Source organism: Coptis chinensis, chromosome 7, assembly GCF_015680905.1.
Source record: "Coptis chinensis isolate HL-2020 chromosome 7, ASM1568090v1, whole genome shotgun sequence".
NCBI classification, from domain to species: Eukaryota; Viridiplantae; Streptophyta; class Magnoliopsida; order Ranunculales; family Ranunculaceae; genus Coptis; species Coptis chinensis.
This window is the reverse complement of record NC_141462.1, coordinates 5,896,040-5,908,117: the sequence shown is the minus strand read 5'-3', so window position 1 is coordinate 5,908,117 and position 12,078 is coordinate 5,896,040. Positions and strand designations below refer to the sequence as shown.

The 12,078-nt window shown below is 36.5% G+C and overlaps 2 protein-coding genes and 1 pseudogene across 8 annotated transcripts; 1 reads left to right on the top strand and 2 right to left on the bottom strand.

The window, feature by feature from the left end:
* Positions 1-11,789, bottom strand: part of LOC147485531 (protein NRT1/ PTR FAMILY 5.6-like) — a 41,266-nt pseudogene extending 29,477 nt beyond the window's left edge.
* On the bottom strand, positions 1,454-3,146 carry LOC147485533 (uncharacterized). Of its 2 annotated transcripts, XR_015202944.1 has the most exons (3): positions 2,872-3,086; positions 1,658-2,662; positions 1,454-1,569 (listed from the first exon to the last, which is right to left on the bottom strand). XR_015202944.1 is itself a non-coding variant. In XM_086574922.1 (2 exons), exons 1-2 carry the CDS (start codon positions 2,927-2,929, stop codon positions 1,806-1,808), a joined length of 915 nt encoding a protein of 304 aa, XP_086431048.1. In that variant the 5' UTR covers positions 2,930-3,146; the 3' UTR covers positions 1,454-1,805. The 2 variants fall into 2 exon arrangements, 1 of the variants encoding a protein (XP_086431048.1); XM_086574922.1 differs by having other exon boundaries at positions 1,454-2,662; positions 2,872-3,146.
* LOC147485532 (hydroxymethylglutaryl-CoA lyase, mitochondrial-like) lies at positions 3,386-7,136 on the top strand. Of its 6 annotated transcripts, XR_015203099.1 has the most exons (5): positions 3,386-3,744; positions 3,838-4,215; positions 4,822-4,945; positions 5,059-5,174; positions 5,763-7,136. XR_015203099.1 is itself a non-coding variant. In XM_086575030.1 (4 exons), exons 1-4 carry the CDS (start codon positions 3,650-3,652, stop codon positions 5,787-5,789), a joined length of 366 nt encoding a protein of 121 aa, XP_086431156.1. In that variant the 5' UTR covers positions 3,386-3,649; the 3' UTR covers positions 5,790-7,136. The 6 variants fall into 6 exon arrangements, 1 of the variants encoding a protein (XP_086431156.1); XR_015203097.1 differs by lacking the exon at positions 5,763-7,136 and adding an exon at positions 5,549-5,700 and having other exon boundaries at positions 4,822-5,174; XR_015203098.1 differs by lacking the exon at positions 5,763-7,136 and having other exon boundaries at positions 5,059-5,630.
* Positions 11,790-12,078: the final 289 nt, after the last annotated feature.

Genomic DNA, 12,078 nt, shown 5'->3' with positions numbered 1-12,078 from the left:
GGGAAGAATGGCACGACCGTCGGGCATCACTAGTTGGCGTTAGTCATTGATTGTTGGATGGTTGTGGCTCTAGAGAGAATAACACAAACTTAGAAATTTCATGTTGTTATTTTAAGAATTTTAGCGATGGCAGTTGAACCAGTTTAAAAGGTTAATAGGTGGTAAATTTTGTTGCAAACGGCTTACGACGCTAGCAATTAAATCACACTTGCGTTGATTCCTCATCACGGACACTTGCCTGGTGATCATTATCGCGCTACTACAATGAAACTCCAAATTCAGGCGATTTGTTATAGATGGATGAACTATTGAAGATGCAGAGCATCTTTAGGAGAGATACTTTACTAGCATCAAACACTAATTTCCCAACAATTTAGTGTTTTTTCATCTTTAGGAGAGTCACATGTTGATGAAAACACCAAAAAAATACCAAACCAAACACCAAATCGGCCAAAATTTGGTTCCAGCTTTGGTGTTGTATCAAATCTCTCACGCGGTAAACCGCGCGGTTTTTCTAATACCACGTGGGCTTGGGCTGCTAAGTGTACTTCTATGGCGCGGTTTTGCGAAAACCGCGCGAGAGATTTGGAAAGAGAAAAAAAATAAAGTACATCGCGCGGTTTTTGGAAAACCGCATGAGCGTGGACTTTTAAGATGGGCTTCATTGGCGCGGTTTCGAAAAAGTTGAGTGGGCTATATGGCGCAGGCCACGCAATTTATCCAAATCCGTGTCATTTGATGTGAATATTTGATGTTACTGCTTAAATTGGTTAGTGTTTTTTTGGTTTGGTGTTTGGTTAAAAAATTTGGTATATTTTTTTTTGTTTCTCTCATAAAGATGCTCTTAGTCGTGTATACACATTTCGATCAAAGCCAAAGCTAGCTAGCACAGTTTGAGGATATTTGAACGCTCATGTGTTTGTTTTGCTTTAACAAAGGACGACCACAGCTGAGAGAAGGATCCTTGAATATATGTAGGAAAATAATTCAGTGAATATAAGAGCAAGGAACAATGAGAGGTGGTCCAAGTCGATTGCAATAATTCTAGGGTACCCATAATTCTATTACAAACTCAATTGCCCATTTAATTTCCTCTTGCATCATATACATAATACATAGTCCAAACTACCAAGGTGCGTGTTTGCAGGCCACAAAAGGAGAATACATTTAACTTCCATGGAACAATCAAAGTAAAACTTTAATTATTCCCTCACCCAAATACGTACAATCTTCCACGTTTTTTCCACCAGTCACCACTAATTTTAATAGGTGATCGGATTCGTTTGTTACTTTGTTCCTTTGAATTATTTTAAAATGAAATTTACAAGTTCATTGCAAAATAGAATTTTTCTTCTGCAGGCACAGGAAAATAACGTCCAAATCCTAATCTTACGGATCATTCCTCCCCATCACAATTTATTTACCCGAGTGACAGAAGGTCAGAAGCAAAGCATCAATAAAGTCAATGCATTAACTTCTTTATCAGTTTCTGGCTCCCACAGTCCCACGGATTAGTTTACCAGTCCTATCAAAGTTCTAAGTGTAATCATATTCCAGGTATCATAAAACCTGGCATGACACAAATTGTTACTAAAAAACTGATCACAAGCAAAGTTTACATATAACCAAACTCAAACGGTAGAAAAAGTGTATATACCTACAACATCATTGGTTGAGTGCTTGGTCCTTCTCTCGTTGGCCGCAGTATACAATCTCTCGCATCTTGCACCAGGAAGGTCCTACATTGGGAGAACTACACAGCTTCAATATAAATTAGAACAGAAAACAGTACCGTTGTCAGTGAGTCACACCAAAATCCTGACAGCAGACTCAATAGCAAGCAACTCCTCCGCCCAAACCTTCTTATAAACACCGCCAATCATCAATTGACCTTTGATGGGGTTTAGTAACAAGTCTGGGTCATCTGCTTGACCATCCTCAACTGCATTCCTCTCCTCAATAGCATTTGTTTTCTCTAACAGTCCGACATCATATGTCATTCCACTACAGGTATTCCATTCCCAGGACTCCTTGCCTCCAGGTAATTTTTGAACCTCAGGCAGGATGACGACCCTATCAAGAACAGGAAGAACACCTGTAGAACCCAGAGCACAAGGCAACATACCGATTGGGCATGGGTTCCAGGCCTTAGCTACTTTCCACCTGCCTTTGCTGTTTATATCAGTGCTGCTTGCCACCATACTGGCTGCTTTACCCTTGTTCCGACGCTGTTTAAGGAACTCCAGCATTTCTGCAGCCTGACGGATGGATGAGTCTTGTTGGTTGATAATGTGTGCAGTATCAACGCGCACAGAGCTTTGCTCAGCACTATCCAAGTTTGGTAAGCTTAATGAAGGTAGTTTCTTGAGTCTCTCAACCATAGAGCTACTTCCAATTATCTGTGCAAGAAGCATAGCGGATCTTGCAAGCTGTCTATTGCCAGGAGAATATAATAAACATTTTTTCAAGATTTCTGCTAGTGTTACTTTTGGCACAACATTCATATCCACTGAAGAATTGTGGATTTCATTCCCACGTACTATCGAACTGGCATGCTGCTTTACTCTTTTATAATCTTCTATTAGCCAAAGAACCAGAGATGAGAGTTGTTCTATCTGAAGATCTTCAGCCTTGGACTGTGAGCATGAGAGAGATTCCTTGTCTGTGGAAGATTCACAAAGAAAAACAATGGAAAAACGCCATTAGAGGGATCTGATAAAATTCTATAACTTCACAATAGTGTCAGTATGACACTGATGATGGATCTTGAACTCATTTTTTCTTTTGTTAGAATGTGGAAATAATAGCTAAGGAAAATTCACATCTGTTAAATATTTCCAAGTATTAAAAACAAATTGCCTAGAAGATTACCAATTTCATATTTCATGGTATCCCGCCTCTGCAGTGTTTGAAAAACTGCCTGAAGCATGATTAAGATCAAGTCCGGTTCTCTACTTGACAATCTGGTTATCACAAGTTTAAATAGATTAGTTAACCCTGTTTGGGTTCTCGAATCTCCAGATATTTGCTCCACTCCAGAATCATGGAGAGGCTCTACCACATTTGAAGAGTCAAATGCCTTCACGAGGAGGGTCCAGCAGCACCACAACTACCTCCGAAGGGGAAGAAGTATATAACTGAAAAAGTTTCCGAAGAATTCTTGTAATATGTTTCTTAGGACATGAGATCAGATCACATTGGACTCATCAGCACAAACACACACAAAAGAATGGACAAATGTAAGGATTTACGAAAGCTTGACAAGATCAATTATCTTGAGATTGAGAACCATGAAGCTTTTTTGAAGACTACAATTAAAGACATTGACAAGATAATTGACAATTTTTAGATAATTGACAAGATCAATTATCTAAAAAATTGGCTTACTACAAGCTGAGAGAAACATTGAAGACTTTGCTGGAACAAAACAAGGGTGCTAGGATTTTAGTTACAGGGCACAGCTTAGGTGGTGCACTTGCCATCTTATTTCCTTCATTACTTGTATTGCACGAAGAAGAAACCATCATGAGTAGCTTGTTAGGAGTTTATACTTTTGGGCAGCCTAGAGTTGGAGATAAAATTTTTGGCAATTTCATGAAGTCACAGTTGAATGTGATATTTAAGAGGTATTATAGGGTTGTTTTCAGGTATGATGTTGTCCCTAGGATTCCATTTGATGATCCAGTCTCTCAATTTTCACATTTTGGTGGTTGCCTCTACTTTCGAAGCTGGTACAAAGGCGAGGTACGTTATTGTTCAGATTATGATCACCTAAACTCTATTTATGTGTCGATCGTGTAAGTAATGGTTATTCTTGTGTACTTGATGGAAAAACAGGTGCTGAAGCATGAACCCAATGAAAACTATTTCAACCCATTGTACATTCCATCAAAGTACTTAAATGCTTTACTGGACCTTTTTAGAGGCCTCTTCGCTCGAATAAGGCCTGGAAAATATTTCAAAGAGAGTTTGGTCTCAATTCTTTATAGGTTTTTTGGGCTTTTAGTTCCTGGTCTCGCTTCACATAGCCCCAGGGACTATGTCAATGGTGTGAGGCTCGCTGAAGTTAAAATCAAGCAAGATGATGCTGAAGAATTTATTGGATTTTAAGATCTTCGAAAATTCACCATTGTACAAGTGATTGAAATTTCAGTCAGGCAACCTATTTTCTGGAGATTCAAATTACTGAAAATGTGTACAGTGCCTATGTTCTTGGTATGAAAGCAGTGTATGATCTGGTGATCTTCTTCGTGTTCGCAGGCGTAGGAGTTGTAATATGTTAAAGTTAGGTAACAGTGTCTAGGGGGGATTGGAAGCTAAATTATTGATGAAATTAAATAAATTTTTTTGATAAATGATGCTTTGAATATTCAATGCGAGATATTTTAGGTGGAAGCAAAGCTTTTTCTCTATATTCTGAGAAATTATACTTCTGTTATGCATACCGGACTACTGGTATTAAGTGTGTGATGGTAAGAAGCATGTCTACTAGATCTAGCTTGAGAGTTTCTCCACATAAAATAGCCCTTTTACTGTCTACACTATATATATCGATCAGATATTGTTTGTCCCTGAAGCGCCCTTTTTTTCTTAATATATATGATAACATACTTGGGATTAGTTACTTTGTGATAAACAATTCATGTTTATGATCTATTTCATATTGGACTTATTATGGTTGTTGAATTTCATTTGTGATTTCCCTCTTGAAACCTTGTATTGTTGTCTCTTAATGAGTACTTCATGTATAGAAATAATGAGCATGCTCCTTTATCCCTTTTACTTCTCTTTGTGCATTTCTGATTTGGAGTAAAATTTTAGGTATGTCTCTTGTGTTGTGGGGTGTCCAGTAGAAGGATCAGTGCCTCCCTCAAAGGTGGCATATGTGGCAAAAGAACTTCATGACATGGGTTGCTCTGAGATTTCCCTCGGTGATACAATTGGTGTTGGTACACCTGGCCCTGTTCTGAACCATTTCTTCTGCCTTTATGTCAGCTATGTAACTATCAATTTGGTTCTTAGATCGAGTTTCTCTAATTTCCACTTCATGCTTGACAGGTACTGTTGTTCCAATGCTTGAAGCTGTAATGGCTGTCGTTCCATTAGAGAAGCTCGATGTTCATTTCCATGACACTTATGGGCAATCTCTTTCCAATATTTTGGCGTCACTCCAAGTAAGTCACGTTTATACTTGACTTTTTAAGAACATAACAATCCAGAGACCTGCTCATGTCAATATCAATTTGGTTGAAGATTGTGTTGGGTTTTGGGAAATGAGAAGCAGGACAGCATATGTTACTTGACTAGTTAATGCTCGTGCCTTCGGCATGGATTCCTTAAAGAGGCATCCTTGACAGTGTGATATAAAAGTATACATGAGATTTTTCGTAAAGGAAAATGAACGACGTTCCTAGATTCATTATGAATTAAAGTATTCTTGAAGACAGCATGCCTTAACTTTCTCTGGTAACTGATAATGAAGAGTAGTCCAGTCGAAACAAACATTTCAAGAAAAGCTTAGTGACGCATTGAACATATGAACTTACAGGTCAAGTTACGTGCAAAGCCATGTTAGATATGTAATATCTATTGAAGCTTGATTCGTTATACTTAGAAACTGACTTTCAAAATTAGTGATATTACAAAGTGGTTCAACCAATATCAATAGGAAACCACCCAGCAAATCACTTCTTCGTTTATCAATTTTTTGTTTAGCCATGAAATACTGATATTGTGTAAACTTGTATTTTCTTCGGCAACAGCAACCAAGCCATCATGATGCCTATTAGCTTACTAAGAAAGAGGAAATTGTGGGGATAAACTCTCATAGCAGATCTGTAAACATCAAGGGCAAATAATCTATTTGAAATTGTGTAATACATATGTACTTTGGATCTGTAAACATCAAGGGCAAATAATCAAGTTGAAATTGTGTAAAAAAAACTAAGCATCAACAAATGACTAAATAATCAACATGGTGGGTCGTTATAGATCATGATATTTCCGTGGCACAAATGTTCAAGCCTACTCTATCCAAACTTGACTGGGTATCTACTATCTACATTAGACGATAACTCTACACTCTTGAGTTGCAATAAGATGAAACCTGACAACAAAAGGAAACTGTTTTACACCTCAATTCAGTTTCAAACCTGACAACAATTGGAAACATTATAGTAATATACTAATATGTATGTAATGAGGTTTTCAAATGAAGCTTCCATGAGCATTTCACTTACTTGTATTCATTGTACACGATCTCTACTACACCTTCAAACAAAACCTCATCTCCAATCAATTACGTACAAATTTTAATCAATCAAACCATGTGAATTGAAACAAACATAATTGAATTTTTATTGAAGTTAAAAAATAATGTGATTCAAAATGGAATTTCGAAAAGTAAACTTACATGGAAATATGGAGATGGTATGGTTAAGCAAGACCTTAAAATTAAGAATCAACAGATGGGCTCTACTACCAAAACAATAATTTCATGTCTTTCCTACTCATAAAGAAAATGAAACCAAATGCAACAAAAACAGGAGCCATAGACACATCTTGATCATCCACTTAACTTCTTCTTTCCAGCTTTGGCATCATCCCCGGCCTTGGTCTGCAAAACAGGAAAAAACATAAGAATTATGCCAAAGGTGAAACAGGGAGTCTTGTACAACCACATATTTGAAATTACAGTAACTCCACGGATCTTCTTAGCCCTATTCTTCCTCTCCTTCAATTGTGTTCCTGGGCATGACTTCTCCAACTTGGTATCCAACCCATTTTGTGAATCAAAAGTATATGTGGCCCAAGTCAAATAACTTGAACAAAATTCTAAATTTTCTGCATACTACATGTGTGCCTCACACGACTTATTTAGTTTAACCTCAATCACAAACCAAAAATAAAATGAGACTTCACATCCTCTTTAACATACCTAATCCAGTACTGTCATTCCCAAACCAAAACTACAACAAAGGTGATTTATACAATAGAAATGTGCGCAGAGCATATATCCACAAACCATATATTGGCACAATTCTAGTGGTACACAAAAATTTCACCTTAGAGCAGTTGTCCTTAAAAAAAAAGGAAAAAAAATAAAATTTGTCTTGAACATATAATTAATGGAACCGCATCTCAAATAATTTGTCATAAGTCATAACACACACATGAGCAATTTATACGTATCAAAAAATTATATGTTCAAGTACACCAATACTTACTTCTTCAACGTGTTGAGCATCACCAAACATGCAGACCTTCTTCTTAGGCGAGGGATATGGGGAAGCTTACAAAACCACTGAAACGCTTTGTCTTTTACGTGGGTCATAGTTCTTCAGCCCAATCGAAAGTTCAACTGTTTCCACAAATTTTATTTCTTTTTTTCCTTTGAAGCAGTCATGATCTGGGTGACACATTCTCTCAATACATCACTCTAAAGCTCACTAAAAAGGTAGAAAAGAAAACATTCAATGACATAAATCACTTGGGATAAAACTCAATATAATCAACACGTACAATATATTCAATACCAATGATATAAAGAAGAATATAAATCAACTTCTGCCAACGCTTGGGATAAAACACAATATATTCAACACCAATGATCTGAAGAAGACTATGAATCAATATGATACCCTACCAATATATTATCTTAAGGGTCACCAAATCATTCATTGACAAATTATGATACCCTACCAAAAGAAATAAAGTTTTTGGATCAACCCCAAGAAAATATAATACCATAAAAAAGAAGTCCTCGAGGATTGCTAAGTGAAATAATATCCAAGGAAGTTTTAGAGCAATCTAATCATACTAATGCAAAGTGGTGTTCAAAAAGACTTGAAGTAACGTGTAAAAAAAATGCTCAAAGACAAACATCTCCATTAAGTAGTAATACGACTTAAGTAGTGGATACAATGTGAAGTTTAAGGAATTCAAGGGATGCATTTAAGCGAGCCCAAATTAAGCCTAAAACACAACTTTCTTAACACCACTTTCAATATATATTGAATGCAACTCAATATATATACCATGAAAAACAAATTGTTCAACTCATCAACGAAAGACTCTCAAAATTTGACATTTTACATAATTGTGTACACCATTTCTACCATGAATTTACCAGTAGTAAACTTACCTCTACCAGTAATGGCGAAGTAATGCGTTTTTCGACAGCAAGCACAACACCTTCTTTCGTCTTCAAACCAACTACACAAAAGACGAATAAAAATCAAAGTTTGACACAACCCCATTTCTTAAACAATGAAAATAAAGTACGTTATCTTGATTGCACTCCATCCATTGATCAGTAAAATGTAAGAAATCTTTTAACTTTTTTTCAATCTTTTGAATGTTAGTAATCTATTAAGGTTATTAATAATAAATAGGTGGATTAAACAAAATCGAAGTGGAAGAAGATTGGTGTAAAACCCAGAGAGGAGTGGATGTAGCGGTGGGAAAAAAAAAAATGAGTTTATGAATATTTAGTACCACGTACTTTCACTTTTTTTTCTAAATGGTACCTGAATTTTGTTTCTCGCATATTGGTACCACGAACTTTCAATTTGTTTCAATTTAGTACCTCAAGACATTTTCCATTCAATTCCATCCAATTCCGTCCGATTTCACTAACGGCGTTAGCACTATTCACGTTAGCGCTATTCATGTGAACAGTATTTTTTTAAATCAATCTTAAAAAAACAAAAAAACTATTAACGTGAACATTTTTTTTGTAATAATCTTTAATCAATCTTAAAAATTAATTCTTTATTAAAAAAACAAAAAAACTATTAACGTGAACATTTTTTTTGTAATAATCTTTAATCAATCTTAAAAATTAATTCTTTATTAAAAAAACACTATTCATGTGAACAGTGTTTTTATTTTTTATTAAAGAATTAATTTTAAAATTATTACAAAGAAAACATTGTTCACGTCAATAGTGAAAAACATTGTTCATGTTCGTTTGTGTGTGTGTGTGTGTTTTTTGTAATAATTTTTAATCAATCTTAAAAATTAATTCTTTATTAAAAAATACTATTCATGTGAACGATGTTTTTTATTTTTTTATTAAAGAATTAATTTTAAAATTATTACAAGAAAACATTGTTCACATGAATAGTGAAAAAACATTGTTCATGTTCGCGCGTGTGTGTGTGTGTTTTTTTTTGTGTTGAACATCCTCCTAGTAGTACATGTATTCTTCGTCAGTATGCTCAGTACTCTATTTCTCAGTTTATCTCTCATGATCATTTACCACCGCCTGTCAAGGCATTTGCTATCTCGTTGCTCTTTGTCTCTATTCCTACTAATTAAAGGGACGCTTTATCTCATCCTGGTTGGAAGCAAGCTATGGAAGAGGAGTTGAGTGCATTATATTCCAATCAGACTTGGGTGCTTACTCTTTTCCCCCCTGGGAAGAAAGTGGTTGCTTGTAAGTGGGTTTTCACAGTCAAGCACAATCCAGATGTGACTGTCTCTCGTTTAAAAGCTCGGTTGGTTGCTAAAGGCTTCACTCAGACATATAGTATTCACTACTCTGAGACTTTTTCTCCTGTGGCAAAGTTAGACTCTGTGCGTATTGTGATCTCTCTTACATTCAATCCCAATTGGGCCTGTATCAGTTAGATGTGAAGAACGCATTTTTGCACGGTGACCTACAAGAAGAAATCTATATGGTGCAGCCTCCTGGTTTTGTTGTTCAAGGGGGGCAAGTATGTCGCATACAGAAGTCTTTGTATGGGCTCAAGCAATCTCCTAGAGCTTGGTTTGCAAAATTCGGTCAGGTGGTAATGGCTAATGGCATGACTCGATGTGAGTATGATCACTCTATATTTTACAGGAAAACCGAGCAAGGCATCATTATCTTGGTTGTATATGTCGATGATATAGTTGTCACTGGTTCTGACAAAGAAGGCATTGCTAGTCTCAAAGTTAATCTCTTGAAGAATTTTCAAACCAAAGACCTTGGAGAGTTGAAGTACTTCCTAGGCATTGAAGTCACAAGGTTTCCTGGTGAAACTCATCTTTCACAGCGAAAGTATGTACTGGACTTGCTCAGTGAGACTGGCAATTTAGGAGCACGCCCAGTGGAGACTCCTATGGATCCGAACAACAAACTCCAGTCAGATATGGGAGAGTTGTATGCAGATGTTGAGGGATATCGTCGATTAGTGGGCAAACTAATTTATGCCACTATCACTCGTCCATATATTTCTTTTGCTGTCAGTGTAGTATCTTAGTTTATGCATGTGCCCAGAGTTCCTCATTTTCAGGCCGTTATTCGCATTGTGCGATACTTGAAAGGTTCTCCAGGATGTGGACTTGTCTATCGTTCAAATGGCAATCTTGATGTTGTTGGATATGCAGATGTTGATTATGCAGGGTCAGTTTCTGACAGAAGATCTACTACTGGGTATTGTACCTTTTTGGGAGGTAATTTGGTTACTTGGAAGAGCAAACAGTTGTTGCCAAGTCAAGTGTAGAGGTTGAGTATAGGGCTATGGCTTAGGGCACTGGTGAGTTAATGTGGATACACAATCTATTACGTGAGTTGGGTTTCTCAGTACAGATGCCTATACCACTATATTGTGATAATCAGGCAGCCATTCATATTGCCTCCAACCCGGTATTTCATGAGAGGACTAAGCACATCGAGGTGGATTGTCATTATGTCAGGCATAAAGTTGAAGCAAAGGAGATATCTACTCCTCATGTAACATCAAGTAATCAGTTGGCAGATATCTTCACCAAACCACTCTTTTCGTCCGCCCAAAGATTCCGTCTTTTTGCAAAAGTTGGGCATGAGTGATATCTATGTTCCAGCTTGAAGGGGGGTGTTAAAGCATAAGGTGCGCGTGCCCTTTGTGTATGGGCTTATTGAGGGTGTGCGCTCCCTCTTGTCAGTACGACAGATATAGAATGTGTTTCCTATTTTCGTGTTTCTATTGTATCAGACTTTGCTATATATATATATGAATTTTGGGTAGAGTAAGTAATGAACTCTAACCCTAGTTTTCCATCCTCCATCTTTCTTCATCTTCATCCAATCTACTAACACTTTCTCCAACCTATCCACTAACAACAATTGCCATACTCACTGTAAGAATGATATCTGCAGCAGCCCAACCCACTTCGTCTTGAACGTAAACAACTAGCAACAGCCCAGAACAAAGTCCAAAGTTCCACCAGTTGAAGTATGACATCTTTTTCTTCCTTTCTCCAGAGTGATCTTCATCAAATTAATCAGCTCCAAAGCTTTCCAAAGAGGGTTTGTGTCCTCCAGTTCCTACAGATTGATATCAAATAGATAACCAGGAAGAAGAACACTTCATGAGGCTTCTTGGGCTTCTCACAAGTGAGTATGTGACATGGCCTGCTTCAAGCTTGGGATTATCTCGGACATTGTCAAGAGGCTCAAACCCTGAGGACAAAACCGTAAACAAGACTCAATAACGCCGAGTAGAGACATACTTTCCTTATTCTAATATATTATCAGGCAGCACAGGGAAATATTTGAGGAAATGAATAAGTTAAGAAAGGAATTACCGGACATAAGTTATATGACCGAAGATATCAGAACCATGATGAACCTCCCAAAGTAGGCAAGAAAGCCACCAATGAGAGGCATCATGGTTACTCCTGACCAATAATTTACGCTTTCAGCTGCTGTTTTGAGGTTTTGATGTATCACTTTGGTGAGGTATGTAGGTAATAAGATTTGTAGCAATTCCAAAATAAGTCAACCTTTCACTAAACTCAATCGTTGCGACAAAAAAAAACATGTTAGAAATTAAGAAACTAAATATCTAGGTACATTGTAAAATTTAAACATTGTCTGTTGTTAAGTGGGTGTTTGGATCCTATTTATTCCAAAAATCAGTTTTATCTCAAAAAGTGTTTTTTTGAAAAAATATTTATTCTAAAAACAGTTTTTGAATAAACATGTTTGGTTGAGATTTTTTTTTAAAACTATTTTTATAAAAAAAAATATTTTTTTCTTAAAAAATAGGAACCAAACGTATTTATTTAGAGTCCAAATTTGTGCGTGGAAAAATAGTCAATCTTAATAAA

Bases quoted from the DNA above. Each gene is read 5' to 3' on its own strand.
- LOC147485532 (XM_086575030.1), top strand. From the start codon at position 3,650: ATGATGTTGTCCCTAGGATTCCATTTGATGATCCAGTCTCTCAATTTT. The intron at 3,745-4,821 runs GTACGTTATTGT...GTAAAATTTTAG, and splicing joins GAAGCTGGTACAAAGGCGAG to GTATGTCTCTTGTGTTGTGG. The intron at 4,950-5,058 runs GTACACCTGGCC...CATGCTTGACAG, and splicing joins CGGTGATACAATTGGTGTTG to GTACTGTTGTTCCAATGCTT.
- LOC147485533 (XM_086574922.1), bottom strand. From the start codon at position 2,929: ATGCTTCAGGCAGTTTTTCAAACACTGCAGAGGCGGGATACCATGAAA. The intron at 2,663-2,871 runs GTAATCTTCTAG...AATCTTCCACAG, and splicing joins TACCATGAAATATGAAATTG to ACAAGGAATCTCTCTCATGC.